General features: G+C 38.3%; 1 protein-coding gene across 23 annotated transcripts in view; it reads left to right on the forward strand.

The window, feature by feature from the left end:
• Positions 1–12,702, forward strand: part of znf536 (zinc finger protein 536) — a 496,275-nt gene that overhangs the window by 340,598 nt on the left and 142,975 nt on the right. For all 23 annotated transcript variants that reach the window (XM_073907215.1, XM_073907216.1, XM_073907219.1 and 20 more), the window contains one exon: positions 87–2,338. In XM_073907215.1, the coding sequence (XP_073763316.1) occupies positions 87–2,338 (2,252 nt within the window). The remainder of the gene's footprint in view (positions 1–86; positions 2,339–12,702) is intronic.

Consider the following 12,702-nt stretch of genomic DNA (forward strand, 5'->3'; position numbering starts at 1 on the left):
GCCTTAGGGCTATAAGGAGGTGTTTGTTGACTGCCTGCCTTTGAATAGTGTACTCAGTACCTGTTTCTGTGTCTTTTGTCTTCTAGGATGGAGGACTCTAGTTTGTGCCTTGGTGTATCCTCGGTGGTCTCAGATGCTGACACCCATCTTAGCAACGCAGTACTTAACGGCCGCTATCCAATCAGTCAGAAACTGCATCAGCTGACTGCTCAGCTGGGTCATGCCTTTCCTGAACTACAGAGTCGCCAGCAGATCCCAGAGGAAAAGGCAGCAACCCCACTGGATGAGAAAACCCATGCTGCCTTAGCTAGTCAGCCAATCAGCAGCCAGATGGCCTTACTGGCCAACCAGCTCAATCGTGACATGGATGTGGGCGCCTTGAGTGGTCTCAATGGCCGTGTTGATTTGCAACAATTTCTCAATGGACAGAATTTAGGAATCATGTCTCAGATGAATGATATTGAAGATGATGCACGCAAGAACCGCAAATATCCCTGTCCTCTTTGTGGCAAGCGATTCCGCTTCAACAGCATTCTGTCACTTCATATGCGTACACACACTGGAGAGAAGCCTTTCAAATGTCCATATTGTGACCACCGAGCTGCTCAGAAGGGTAATCTGAAAATCCACCTCCGCACCCATAAGCTGGGAAATCTTGGTAAGGGCCGTGGTCGTGTACGTGAGGAAAATAGGCTTCTTCATGAACTTGAAGAGAGAGCCATTCTACGTGATAAGCAAATGAGGAACAGCTTGCTGCAGCCACCTCAACCTCTTCCACCCCACTTGGGTATCCAGACTCATAGCCAACAACAGCCTGGCTCTGCCTGTGGCCTGCTCACTCCAACCAGTATTGGTAACTCACCTGAGGGACTGACCCAGCCGTCTGCCTCACCTAAGCCTGCTTCTAACAACCTGCAAGATGAGCAAGCCCTCAATCCAGCCCAAGGATACCGGTGCACTTTTTGCAAGGGTAAATTTAAGAAGCGCGAGGAGCTAGACCGCCACATTCGCATTCTCCACAAACCCTACAAATGTACCCTGTGTGAATTTGCTGCTTCACAGGAGGAGGACCTGATCAGCCATGTGGAGAAAACACATATCACCGCTGAATCAGCCCAGGGACAGGGCACAGGAGCTGGCAATGGAGAGAAACCCAGCAATGAATTCCGCTGTGAGGTTTGTGGCCAGGTTTTTAGTCAAGCTTGGTTTCTGAAAGGCCACATGCGGAAACACAAGGACTCCTTTGAACATTGCTGCCAGATCTGTGGACGTCGTTTCAAGGAGCCCTGGTTCCTGAAGAATCACATGAAGGTGCATCTCAACAAGCTGGCCATCAAGAGCAAGCCTCCTGTTGGTGGAGGAGCTGATGATGAAGGACACGCCGTGAACAGCATGAGCAGCCTTGCTCAAGAAGCTCATGCAAACCTGTATTCACGTTATATTTCTTGTTTGCAAAGTGGTTTCCTCACACCCGACAAACAAGGCCTGGCTGAACAGCAGCACCAGATGCTGGCCAAAGCCGGTATTGCTATGAAGGAGAAGGAGATGCTTGGAAAGCTCCTAAGTCCAATGGCCAGCATGGGCCATGGCTTAGGGGAAAATGAAAAGCGATCACTTTTAGGTTGCCTGAACCTAGTGCCCCCTCTGAAGTCTAGCTGTATGGAGCGCTTGCAAGCTGCAGCTAAGGTAGCAGAAATGGACCCCCTAAACAGTTATCAAGCCTGGCAAATCATGGCACGTGGAATGGCAATGGAGCGCTCCTTCATGCCAAAAGAGCAGCACCATGGTGTGCATGGACAAGAAGATGAACTTGCCAATGCAGCTGGGATTGTTCCCTTTGGTAAAGACAAGCCTGACCACCCAACCTTAGGCTCTAATGATGGTTCCAAGCAGAAGCAACATCCTGATGTGCTTCATGGAGTGAAGACAAGTGGAGGCATGATGCCCTTGAAAGATGAAGGTTTAACCTTTGATAGTCACCGTGAGTTCTTGCCTCACCATGGTGGTCTGGGCCTGGGCCAAGGGCTTGAGTACAGCCTAGCCAGCCTAAAGGAGAAAGCAACTGAGTGTCCTGACTGTGGCAGAGTCTTCAGAACCTACCATCAAATGGTGGTCCACTCTCGAGTGCACAACAAGGATCGCCGAACCCTAGAAGACAGCTCCCAGCACATTCTAGATGAACGGCGTGGCTCAGCTAGCGACCCTGAATCTCAGTCCATTAGCCGATCGACTACCCCAGGCTCCTCCAATGTGACAGAGGAAAGTGGTGCTGGAGGCGGACACTCCCAGACAGGCAGTGTGCAGGATGACAGTCCCCACCCTTCCTCTCCATCCTCAGGTAGGGAAGTTATCATTTGATTTATGTGACTGCAAATATAACCTACTTACAACAGTAAGAATTTATTTTAAGGTACGATTCTCTTTTTACAAACCATTATCTAACTTTTGCATCAATAAACTTTTAATTTGCTGATTATAAATAGTTATTAGGGTAGTAATTAGGTTTAAGTATTGGATAGGTTATCAATGTAGAATTAGATTATGCAGAATATTTACTTAATAAGTACAAAAAAAACTTGTTTAAAATGAGAATTGGGCGGCGCAGTGGGTAGCGCTGTCGCCTCACAGCAAGAAGGTTGCTGTCTCGAGCCTTCGCTGGGTCAGTTGGCATTTCTGTGTGGAGTTTGTGTGTTCTCCCTGCTCGTGTAGGTTTCCTCCGGGTTCTGGTTTCCCCCACAGTTTAAAGACATGCACTATAGGTGAATTAGATAAGCTAAATTGTCCGTACTGTATGTGTGTGAAAGAGAGTGTATGGGTGTTTCCCAGTGATGGGTTGCAGCTGGAAGGGCATCCACTGCGTGAAACATATGCTGGATAAGTTGGTGATTCATTCCGCTGTGGCAAGCCCTGATTAATAAAGGAACTAAGCCAAAAAGAGTGAATGAAAATGACAATTGGTCCTTAAACTAGTGTTAAGGTTATTGCACACTAAATCCAAAATTTTTGTACGTAATTTTCGCACATAAAAAAATTAATTGAACCTCAGGTTGTGTGAATTGTACTAACACTGTCTCCGAAATATTCGTTCGTCATAAAAAAATCAAACCGGGGTAATTTTTTTTTCGCTTTTCGTATCCGAAAAAATAATTTAAGAGGAGTTTTGACAGTTCAGAGCCACCATACAAACAAAAAGCAATTCTATATATATATATATATATATATATATATATATATATATATATATATATATATATATATATATATATATATATAATAGAAAGCATGGACCGATTTTGGTCTGTTGCTTCGATACGTTAATGCGGCCACCATCTATTAAAATGTCATATAATATGCCAGTCTTACAATAGGAATTGTTTACAATTGTTACATGAATGTGTGAAGTATAACAAGCAATGTATCAAAATTTCACTGATTTCCTGAAATAAACTTTGGGATAATCCTCCGCAGCTCTTTAATAATAAACTGAACTCTCTTTCCTCTCTATTGGACGAACACAAAATGCAGCCTATTCCTCTTTCTGTTTCTACTCTGGAGAAGAGAGGAGAACGTATCACAGCTCAAACTGACTCCGAAATGTTTTGCGTTTTCTCGTAATGGATTGATTAATACACATCGGACTCGGTGTGCAAGGTTTGTTTATCTGACAATTTTTTTGCATATGATTGTGAAAAAAAAATGCATATGGACATTTCAGGTTTCAGTGTGCAAAGATCTTTATTAAATATAAAAGAAAAAGTGAAATTCAAAAGTCAATTCTCTGTCATAGGAAAAGAAATAGATTATAAATAAGACTTTTATGGAATGTGATCTTGAAGCTCTATTAAATCAATACATTTAAATAGCAATTAGCTAATCAAAGCTTTAAAGTAAGGGAATTACAGCCCTAAGAGTGCAACTTCACAGTGGGAAAAGACAACTGAGGAAGAACGCTTAGGAGGTAAATTGGTGAGATGTCAAAACCAAGAAGTTCAAATACATATGTGGCATAAGCATGCTAGTTAATTCTGCCAAGAAAAGATGAGGCACCTGCTTTCACACCTCACAGAAATAGCTTTTTGTCATGTATATGTTACAGTGAGAGCTTTGAAAGTTACAAGTCAATAGTTAGCGAATTACAGCTAATGCAGTAAACCACCACTAAAACTAGTGAAAAGGAAATGACTGCTTTTGCGCTTTGATATTCTCAACAGTTGCTTCTTTCAGTTGATATAAAATGGGTTATTGTTATGTTGTTGTTAGGCGCCGAGTAGGTAATGAAATGCAATAGCAGTGCAGCAATGTCAGCGTAAATCTTAGCAGCACATTCTGTGCATTGGTCTGACAACTGCTGTTCAAATAGCCACCTTAATTTATAGCGTGTTTAATATAAAACAAATACTATTAATGAGGTTTTCATACTTTGGTTATCCTTTGGCATCCATTAAATATGAAGATAACTATATAAAAAATAGTAATATCAAATAATAATAGCACGTTCTCACAATGGAAATCCTATATGGATGCACAGACATGTTACGAGTGATTAAAACATCCTGCTGTTAGAGAAAGGGACAACAAACCCTCCCCAGCAGAGGAACTCAGAGCTTGTGAGATAAAATGTATGTTTAGTGGGATTAAGTGAAGCTGCAGCTAATGATTACAGAAGTTTTAAAGGTAACTTTCTCATTCCTTGGGGTGGTACACCACTGTTCAGCAGCCTGGCTGTTAATTAGGTCACGTCTATGTGATAATCAGTTAGCTTAAGCTAAACAAGACACTAATTAAAGATATACATATAAAGCAGGTCAAAAAAATGAACTTCATTTGCTGGGTAAAATGTGCTTTTAAGTCATCAAAAAGGGGAAAAAATGTGGCTTAGCTTAAGGCTCTAAGCAACTTAATTTCAACAGCAAAGAAGAAATTGTTTATTTATTCCCAGTCCTTATCACCCTCGTGTAGTGAGATGAGTTTGAACATGCAATGGGCGATGTTTATTTTAATCTAAGGAATAATAACAGACAACCCCCACCCCAATTAGGAATTAATGAAAATGAGAAGAAGATAAAACCTATTTTCTTTACAGAGACTATTAAACCTAAACACTCCTCAACAGAAAGGAGGGTATGTTACGGAAGTAATTATCCGGCGAATTTTAATGCAGGAAGTTTTCTTTCGTTTGCATCTCTCTTACTACTACTTTGAGATTTAGCTCATGGCATTTTACAAACTCTTCTCAAGCTTTTGTTAGATTGGCAGGGTATTTGGAATTAAAGTGATTAGCGTTTAATAATAAAAAATATGTTAAGCGCTAACTGAATCATGGGACAGCGAATGGAAATACAATTATTTACTGATTCGTTGGCACTCTCGTGGCTTTTATTGTACATAAGTAGAGCAGTTTTAATAAACGCAAATCTGAGAAATTGGTTATGTGATGTTTTGCCAGTGTCACCATTACTTGATTTTCTCTCTCCCTCCTTTACCATCTTACTATCTGCATGCTCTTTTGTTTTCTCTCTCTCTCTCTCTCTTTCTCTATGTAATGCATGTAATGGAAAAAAATATGTTTTATTTTGAAATTACAGCATACTTTGAATTAATGTTTTGGGTCTTTTCATCTTGCTGAAAGACTAACTCTCTCCCAAGGATTTTTAGCATGCTGAAACAGGTTCCCTTGCAGAATTTCCCAGTATCGTAGCCCATCCTCTTTTCCTTACATTTTAACAAGACACTCAGTGCCCATAGCAGTTTCACAGCATGATGCTACCGCTACCATTCTTCACTGTAGGTATGGTGTGTGTTTCTCAGGTGTGGGCAGTGTTACATTCATGCCACACATATTGTTTTACATATTTGGCTCAAAAAAAACCCTATGTTTTTTCCCCCCTCTCACATGATTATTATCCTGACTTATTTTATGCCCCACTCCCAAATGAAGTATTAGGAAGCCTGAGAAGTGCACCTATAATCTGTTTACAGCTTTTGAACTTTGTAACTTGAACAAAAAAAGAATAAAAATAAAATAAAATAGGATATACATATGTGTTGTTAACATGACATTGCATTTATTGCCATCATTCAAAATGCTTTAAATGGTTCAACAATGCTTTGTGCCATGGCCCTCTTGTTATAGTAAATGATTGCTGTTTTATTATTATTATTATTATTATTATTTATTTATTTATTTATTTATTTATTTATTTATTTATTTATTTAAATGTATTTATTTAAATTTATTTATTTAAATTTATTCAAATCTCAAAACTGTCCTTGTAGCAAGACTGTCTCAAGCATAGATCAATAAATTACAGCTCTTATGAATTAAAAGGAAAATCATAAATTAATTAATAAATACTAAGTTAACATTGGGTATTTTAGTAAATGGAAACACATATTTCACCTGTACCTTTCTAAAACCACAGGATTTTGATACATTTTCTCACTGAATCTCTGTCTTCTGGTTTAACACTACCTGCTAATGTTAAATCAACAGTTCCATTAAATATTTGTAATTATCACACCATTCAAGACCATGAAACTGAAGCCCCCTGTGAAACCTGCATGCACCTGTTAAGTTTTTACATATGTAATTTTTTTAGAACTACTTTACAATTCTTAACTTTTGTTGTGCTTTGTTATGACAACCCTATTTATTGACAATCTACAACAAAACCAACACAGCATAAAGATTATTATTTTTTGTTCGTAAATGAATATATAGGAAACAGCACTGTATGAAGATAAGTGTCTTAAAATGAAGACAAATCTCTCTCACGCTATATATTTTTGTCACATGCTAAATTTTTAACAGTTGTTTTAAATCAGTGATGTCACACCACTATAGAAAAATGGTATAGGAATTGGTATGTTCATTCATTCATTTTCTTGTTGGCTTAGTCCCTTTATTTATCCGGGGTCGCCACAGCGGAATGACCCACCAACTTATCCAGCAGGTTTTACGCAGCGGATTCCCTTCCAGCCGCAACCAATCTCTGGTAAATAATTGGTATGTTGTGGTATAGACAAATTATAGATGATTGATAAGGTTTGTATATGTTTGAAGAGATATATCTATATAGGAGTACACCGCATTTGAAAATAAATACGTTTTTATCAATTTCTCTGAGAATATAGGCAATGTATTTTAGTGCATTTAAACAAAAAAGATTTATTCAATCAAATAATATTTTAGTCATCCAACATATTTAAAAATTGAAAGATAATACAATTAAATGCAAGCATATTGCAAAAATAAATCACAACCAACAGCATTTTCAAAAAGATTTTTCCAATTTTTGCTTCTCTTGATTTTTCCTCTTTTTTTAAATTTGTATTGTACAGTTGAAATCAGAATTATTAACCCCTTTGATTTTTATTTATTTTTTTACATAATAAATTTTCCAAAATACAGAGAAAGAACATTTCAGTCACAGTATGTCTGATAATATTTTTTTCTTCTAGAGAAAGTCGTATTTGTTTTATTTTGGCTGCACTAAAAGTTTTAATTTTTTTAAACACCATTTTAAGGACAAAATTATTAGCCCCTTTAAGCTATATATTTTTTGGATTGTTTACCCTATTACCCTACCCTGTCTAGTTAACCTAGTTAAGCCTTTAAATGTCACTTTAAGCTGTATATCTAAATATTATTTACTGTCATTATGGCAAAGAAAAAATACCAGTTATTAGAAATGAGTTATTAAAACTATTATGTTTATAAATGTGTTAAAAGAAATCGTCTCTCTGTTAAACAGACATTGGGGAAAAAAATAAACAGGCGGGCTAATAATTCTGACTTCAATTGTGAGTTCAACATATATATGTATATATATACTCCATCTATCAAACTAGCTCTCTTTCTTCTCCCTGAGTGTTAGGTATAGTGTCAAGGTAAAGTGTGATCACCAGCTGAAATCCCACATTGGTGCACAGCTCAGTTGGAGCGGGCAGGGAGCTCTCACTGTGCAGCAGGCATCATGCCAGCCCCCCCTCTTGTCTTGAGATTGACCTTCAGGTCTCTTAGCTTGCAGCCACAGGGAGGGGTATGAGTTTATGGGGGAATGATGGCATAGTGAGGGGCAGGCAGTTTGGCAGATTCTCTGACATACTTATTTAAAAGTATGCATGCACATGCTCAAGGGGCTGCGATTTCAGGCCATGACACAAAACATGTATTCAACAAACCCTTACAAGCTAAAGGTGTGATATAGTACAGGGACGGAAGTGTTGCACTGTCTGTTTGCCTATACGGCTGCTTTAATGTTTAATGCAGAACATCTTTATTAGCCTCGTATTTGTCTAAAGTGAAGAAAAGTCATTTTTTTAATCAAGATGTTCCTATTTACATTCGTGTTTAAATAGGAACGATGCAAACTAGAATGTACATGTCATGGCCTGTCTTCATATATATATGCGTACGTGTGTTTTTTTTTTTATATTGGGGGTTAGAAAAAGGGTGTATGTTTATGTAGTATGCAACAGGATGTGGCATGTCATACCTCTGTTTTACTTTTAATATCTCACACGTTCCTCTAACCCAAAGAGAACAGACTTCCTTTATCATGTGCCGATTTTAGTTACTTTTTTCTTTCTTTACCCTGTCTTTAATGTACGGCAGATTCATCTGCTGTCTCCCTTCAACAAGCTCACCCAACCTCTAAACCACCTACCCACTGCAATTTTGAGTTAAACTTGAATTACAGTAATCAACAATAACATCTCAACTGTGAAAGAAGGTCGACACAATCGCTTTTGTCTTTGACACTGCACTTGTTTAAACACAGAGAGAGACAGATAAAACGGAGAAAAAAAAGTTGCCTCAGAAATGTCCTCTAAAGGCCTTTCTCCTCTCCTTTCAATAATCAACCTTAAATATGCTTCTTGTGCAATAGAATTTCCTTCCTCTGTACATCTCTTCCACCTCTTTCCTTCTCTCTTTTTTTAGTTTATTACATTTTCCCCCATTCCCTTTTTATTTCTTATTACCATTACAAGATTGGCTTGACTGAGGAGGGGATCTATTGTTATTTCAGATTCCGCAGTCTGAATTGGGCTTCATAAACAAGGGGGGCTCATTCCTGATAGTGTTTCTGAATTCATTATTGTGAGACTTTGAGTGACAGCTGAGAGAGAGAGAGAGAGAGAGAGAGAGGAAGAGAGAGAAAGGAAGTCTTTAACAGAAGCATACACTGTAAGACAGAGCACTACGTATTATGCTTCATGTAAATTATATATTGTTTTATTTTATTATTTCAGTGTATTATTTCATTAAATTCTACAAAAATGTATGGGATTAAAATGTTTATTTAAAACACACACACACACACACACACACACACACACACACACACACACACACACATATATATATATATATATATATATATATATATATATATATATATATATATATATATATATATATATATGTGTGGCAGCATTTAGTCTTTTAAATGAATGTTACGATATGACGCTATTCCTTTTCGTGCTTACCAGCTGCGCATACCTCCATATAGACAGCTTTCCTGCTGTTGCCAGTTTGTCCAGTAGCTTGCCATGTATGCAAAGAGGAGTTAACCACAACAATGGGGTTCAAATCTGGTGAAGAACGGTTCCAGAAAGTGGGTAAGACAAAAACAGAAGCCAAAAAATGAAATAAACAATTAAATAATGGTGAGAATGTAGTCAAATCTAAAAGCGTGGTAAAATCCGGCGGGGGCTTTTCTTTTTTCTGGATTGCTTTTTAAAACTGTCTGTTGTTTTAGGGATGTTGTGCGTGGGTCAATCGGTGCTTTTGAAAACACTATTGGTTGGATTTAGGGAGGAGGTAGGGTGGGTCAGTCGATCGGTCAGTCATTCAGTCAGTCAGTCGACAGTGGCCTGTGGTGGATTTATGTGAGAACTGCAGGCGCGAATGGCACTCACTCCGCCTCCGGCCTCCTTGGATTCAGGAAAACAAAAACTGCAAAAAATGTAGCTGGGATGTATTTGGCGCTCTCCAGAAATGTATATTGCGGTACATTTTCAGAATGAGTCTGGGTTGTTTATTATAAAACTGCAATGGCGTATTCAAATAAAACTTTTGACTGAAAAACTCACTTCATTTAAACAAGAAAAAATGAAATTGTTTTGTAAAAAATAGTATTAAAAAAGCTGAAGCCTATGTTTTCTGTTTATTTATTTATTTATTTAATGTTTTTTTTTTTATTTAATTACCATTATTTTTGGTGCACACCCAGTGTAAAATCTCTTTAAATGGGGCCTTGTGTGACTCCCATGAAAAGCCTGTTTAGGATGAGACTCCTCCCCTGTGTTTGATTCAAAATTCCATTGCACATTTGTCAAGTACTGCTCTCTTGCTAAAGCATTTTGTCTTCATGAACATCGCTTTTTGTGCACTCCCAGATCTCTGTTGCTCAAGGCTTCAAACCTGCCTTGTCTTTTTCCTCCAGTTGAGAATCCCCCATGTCTAAATATTGTTAAGAGGAAGAGCATTTTAACATGGCAAGGATTATCAGTATATCCCCAGGTCTTTACAGCTTGCCGCCGTTTTGGGCGAAACACTTGCTCCATACAAATTGAAATTGGATTTGCCAATGGATGCCTTAGGTTATAAAGCATGGATATTCATCTAATTACACAATTACAAATTGGAGTAATTACATATGCAGACTTGCTGTACAATGTAATTGTGGTGTAATTAAAGTCGAAATAACCTAAACTGCTATGCAAAATGCACGACTATCCACAGAGACCAAGACCTGTTCATGATTTCTGACCTGTGGCATGCAGATGCTTATTGCTTTACTTTTCAATCAATATACATGTTTAGAGAAAGGAGAAATGACTTTCATTAACATTTAGCTATGTTCGAGTTGTCAAAGGCAGATCCTATTTGTGTTTCTAAATGTCCACATGTTTCAACGAAGTCATCATTCAGTCCATCCAAGCCCTAAAATGACATGGAATGACTTTTATGAGACAATAGAAGTAATACTTATCATTAACAGCATCGCTGTCACATTCTCTCTCTCTCCTCCTCCTCTCTTCCTTTTCTTTAATTTTCTCTTTTGCTCTTCCAAATCTTTAAAATGAGGACAGACTACATTACTCTCTCATGTGCTAATTAGGAACTGTAGACCTCGTAAGAATTATGTCAATGTTTATTCCTATCATTCACCTTCATTGCAGTTCGCGCCCTCTGCCCTCTCACCCATCATGCATCGCTTTCTTTTTTTTTTTTTTTCAAGTGTGTGTTTTATTTAAACATTGCATTCAATCTTGCCATGCATATTTTGCAGGAGAGCATTCACTACTTTAAATCTGTCATCTCTCTCTCTTTTTTTTTTTTTTGAAGCGAAACAATTAAAAGGAAAAAAAATGTCATGGTGTGTGAGGAAAATGTTATTATACTGCTTTATTTCAGTACAGTGGGTCAGGACTCTGGTGTCTTTAAATGATAAAAGTTCTATTCAACGTGCTAATTGTCAGTGTGCTCTGTTGATTGACGTTTCTTAGATAAATGTAGACTTAGTATTTTTGTGCACGCTTGAACAATAAAAGGGCAATTTATTTCCCCTTAGCAGCAGCTCATTTGATTTCTCTGTTTCGCATGCTCACTTTTTTCCCTTTTTCCCTTGTTATACCCTCGCTCGCCTTCTCTTGGTTCCCCCCCTCTCTCTTTCTCTCAATTTGTAAATATTACCCATAGTGAGAATTAGCATTGCTTCTTTTTCTCCCTCCACTATATTTAAAATTCCAATTGTATTCCGAAGTGTATATGAAAGAGCTTCGGTGAGTGTCGTCTCTCTGTGCTCACCGTACCCCTGTGAGGCTATCAACGGGCAGTCCTTATGAAACATTTATCAGTCTGTTTTATGTCTTAATGATCCTGTTAGGATTCCCCGCTTGGTTATGGAGACAACGGCAAGCTATGAACTGCTTGGAGAAAGAGAAAAAGAAATGGAGGGAGAGAGATAGAGAGAGAGAGAGAGAGAGAGAGAGAGCGTAAGCCGCATGCACTATACCAGATTTTAATTCCGTGTCTTTGCCAAAACATTGCTTACCTTTGCATACAAGCCTCCTTGGCAGGGCCGCGCTTTTTCATCAGTCTCTTCATTTTCTGTTTTATGTTTTTATAATTAAAACATAATATTTATCTTTCCCCAACAGAAGGCTGTCGTACTGGGGAGGCTGAGAGTTTGAATATTAATATTTTAAATGCATCAATATGACGTCTTTCAGCTGACTGGAAAGGTGTCATCACTTTAAATGAGATAATGGGGTCTTGTATGGTATTAAATGTACTTGTTAGGGGGGGAAAGAAATGAAGCATCTTGACTGAGCCATATGAAAATATCATCAGCAGGCTGCTGAGGAAAACATGGAAAAAAGGGCTTTTCATTTTCCTTAAATCAAATGGTTTTGAATTAGCACACACTAAAGTGTGTGTCACCAACAATCACATTCTTCGCTGGAGAAAACAAAAGTTTATTTGCTGAAAGGTTGGATGGTGCTGCGATTTTTTTTTTTGTGAGCGGAGGGCGACAGCTGTCTTACTCTGTCAGAGCCGAATTCCTCTGCAATGAAACCGCCTCTCTCTCGCTCGCTCTCTCAAACCAGCGCATACAAATGGCATATCTGGGTGGGAGGGCGCTTTGTTTGAACAAGTTAACTTTGGCATGATTGGGGTGCCTCCCGTGT

The sequence above is a fragment of the Danio rerio genome, chromosome 7, assembly GCF_049306965.1.
Source record: "Danio rerio strain Tuebingen ecotype United States chromosome 7, GRCz12tu, whole genome shotgun sequence".
Lineage (NCBI taxonomy): Eukaryota > Metazoa > Chordata > Actinopteri > Cypriniformes > Danionidae > Danio > Danio rerio.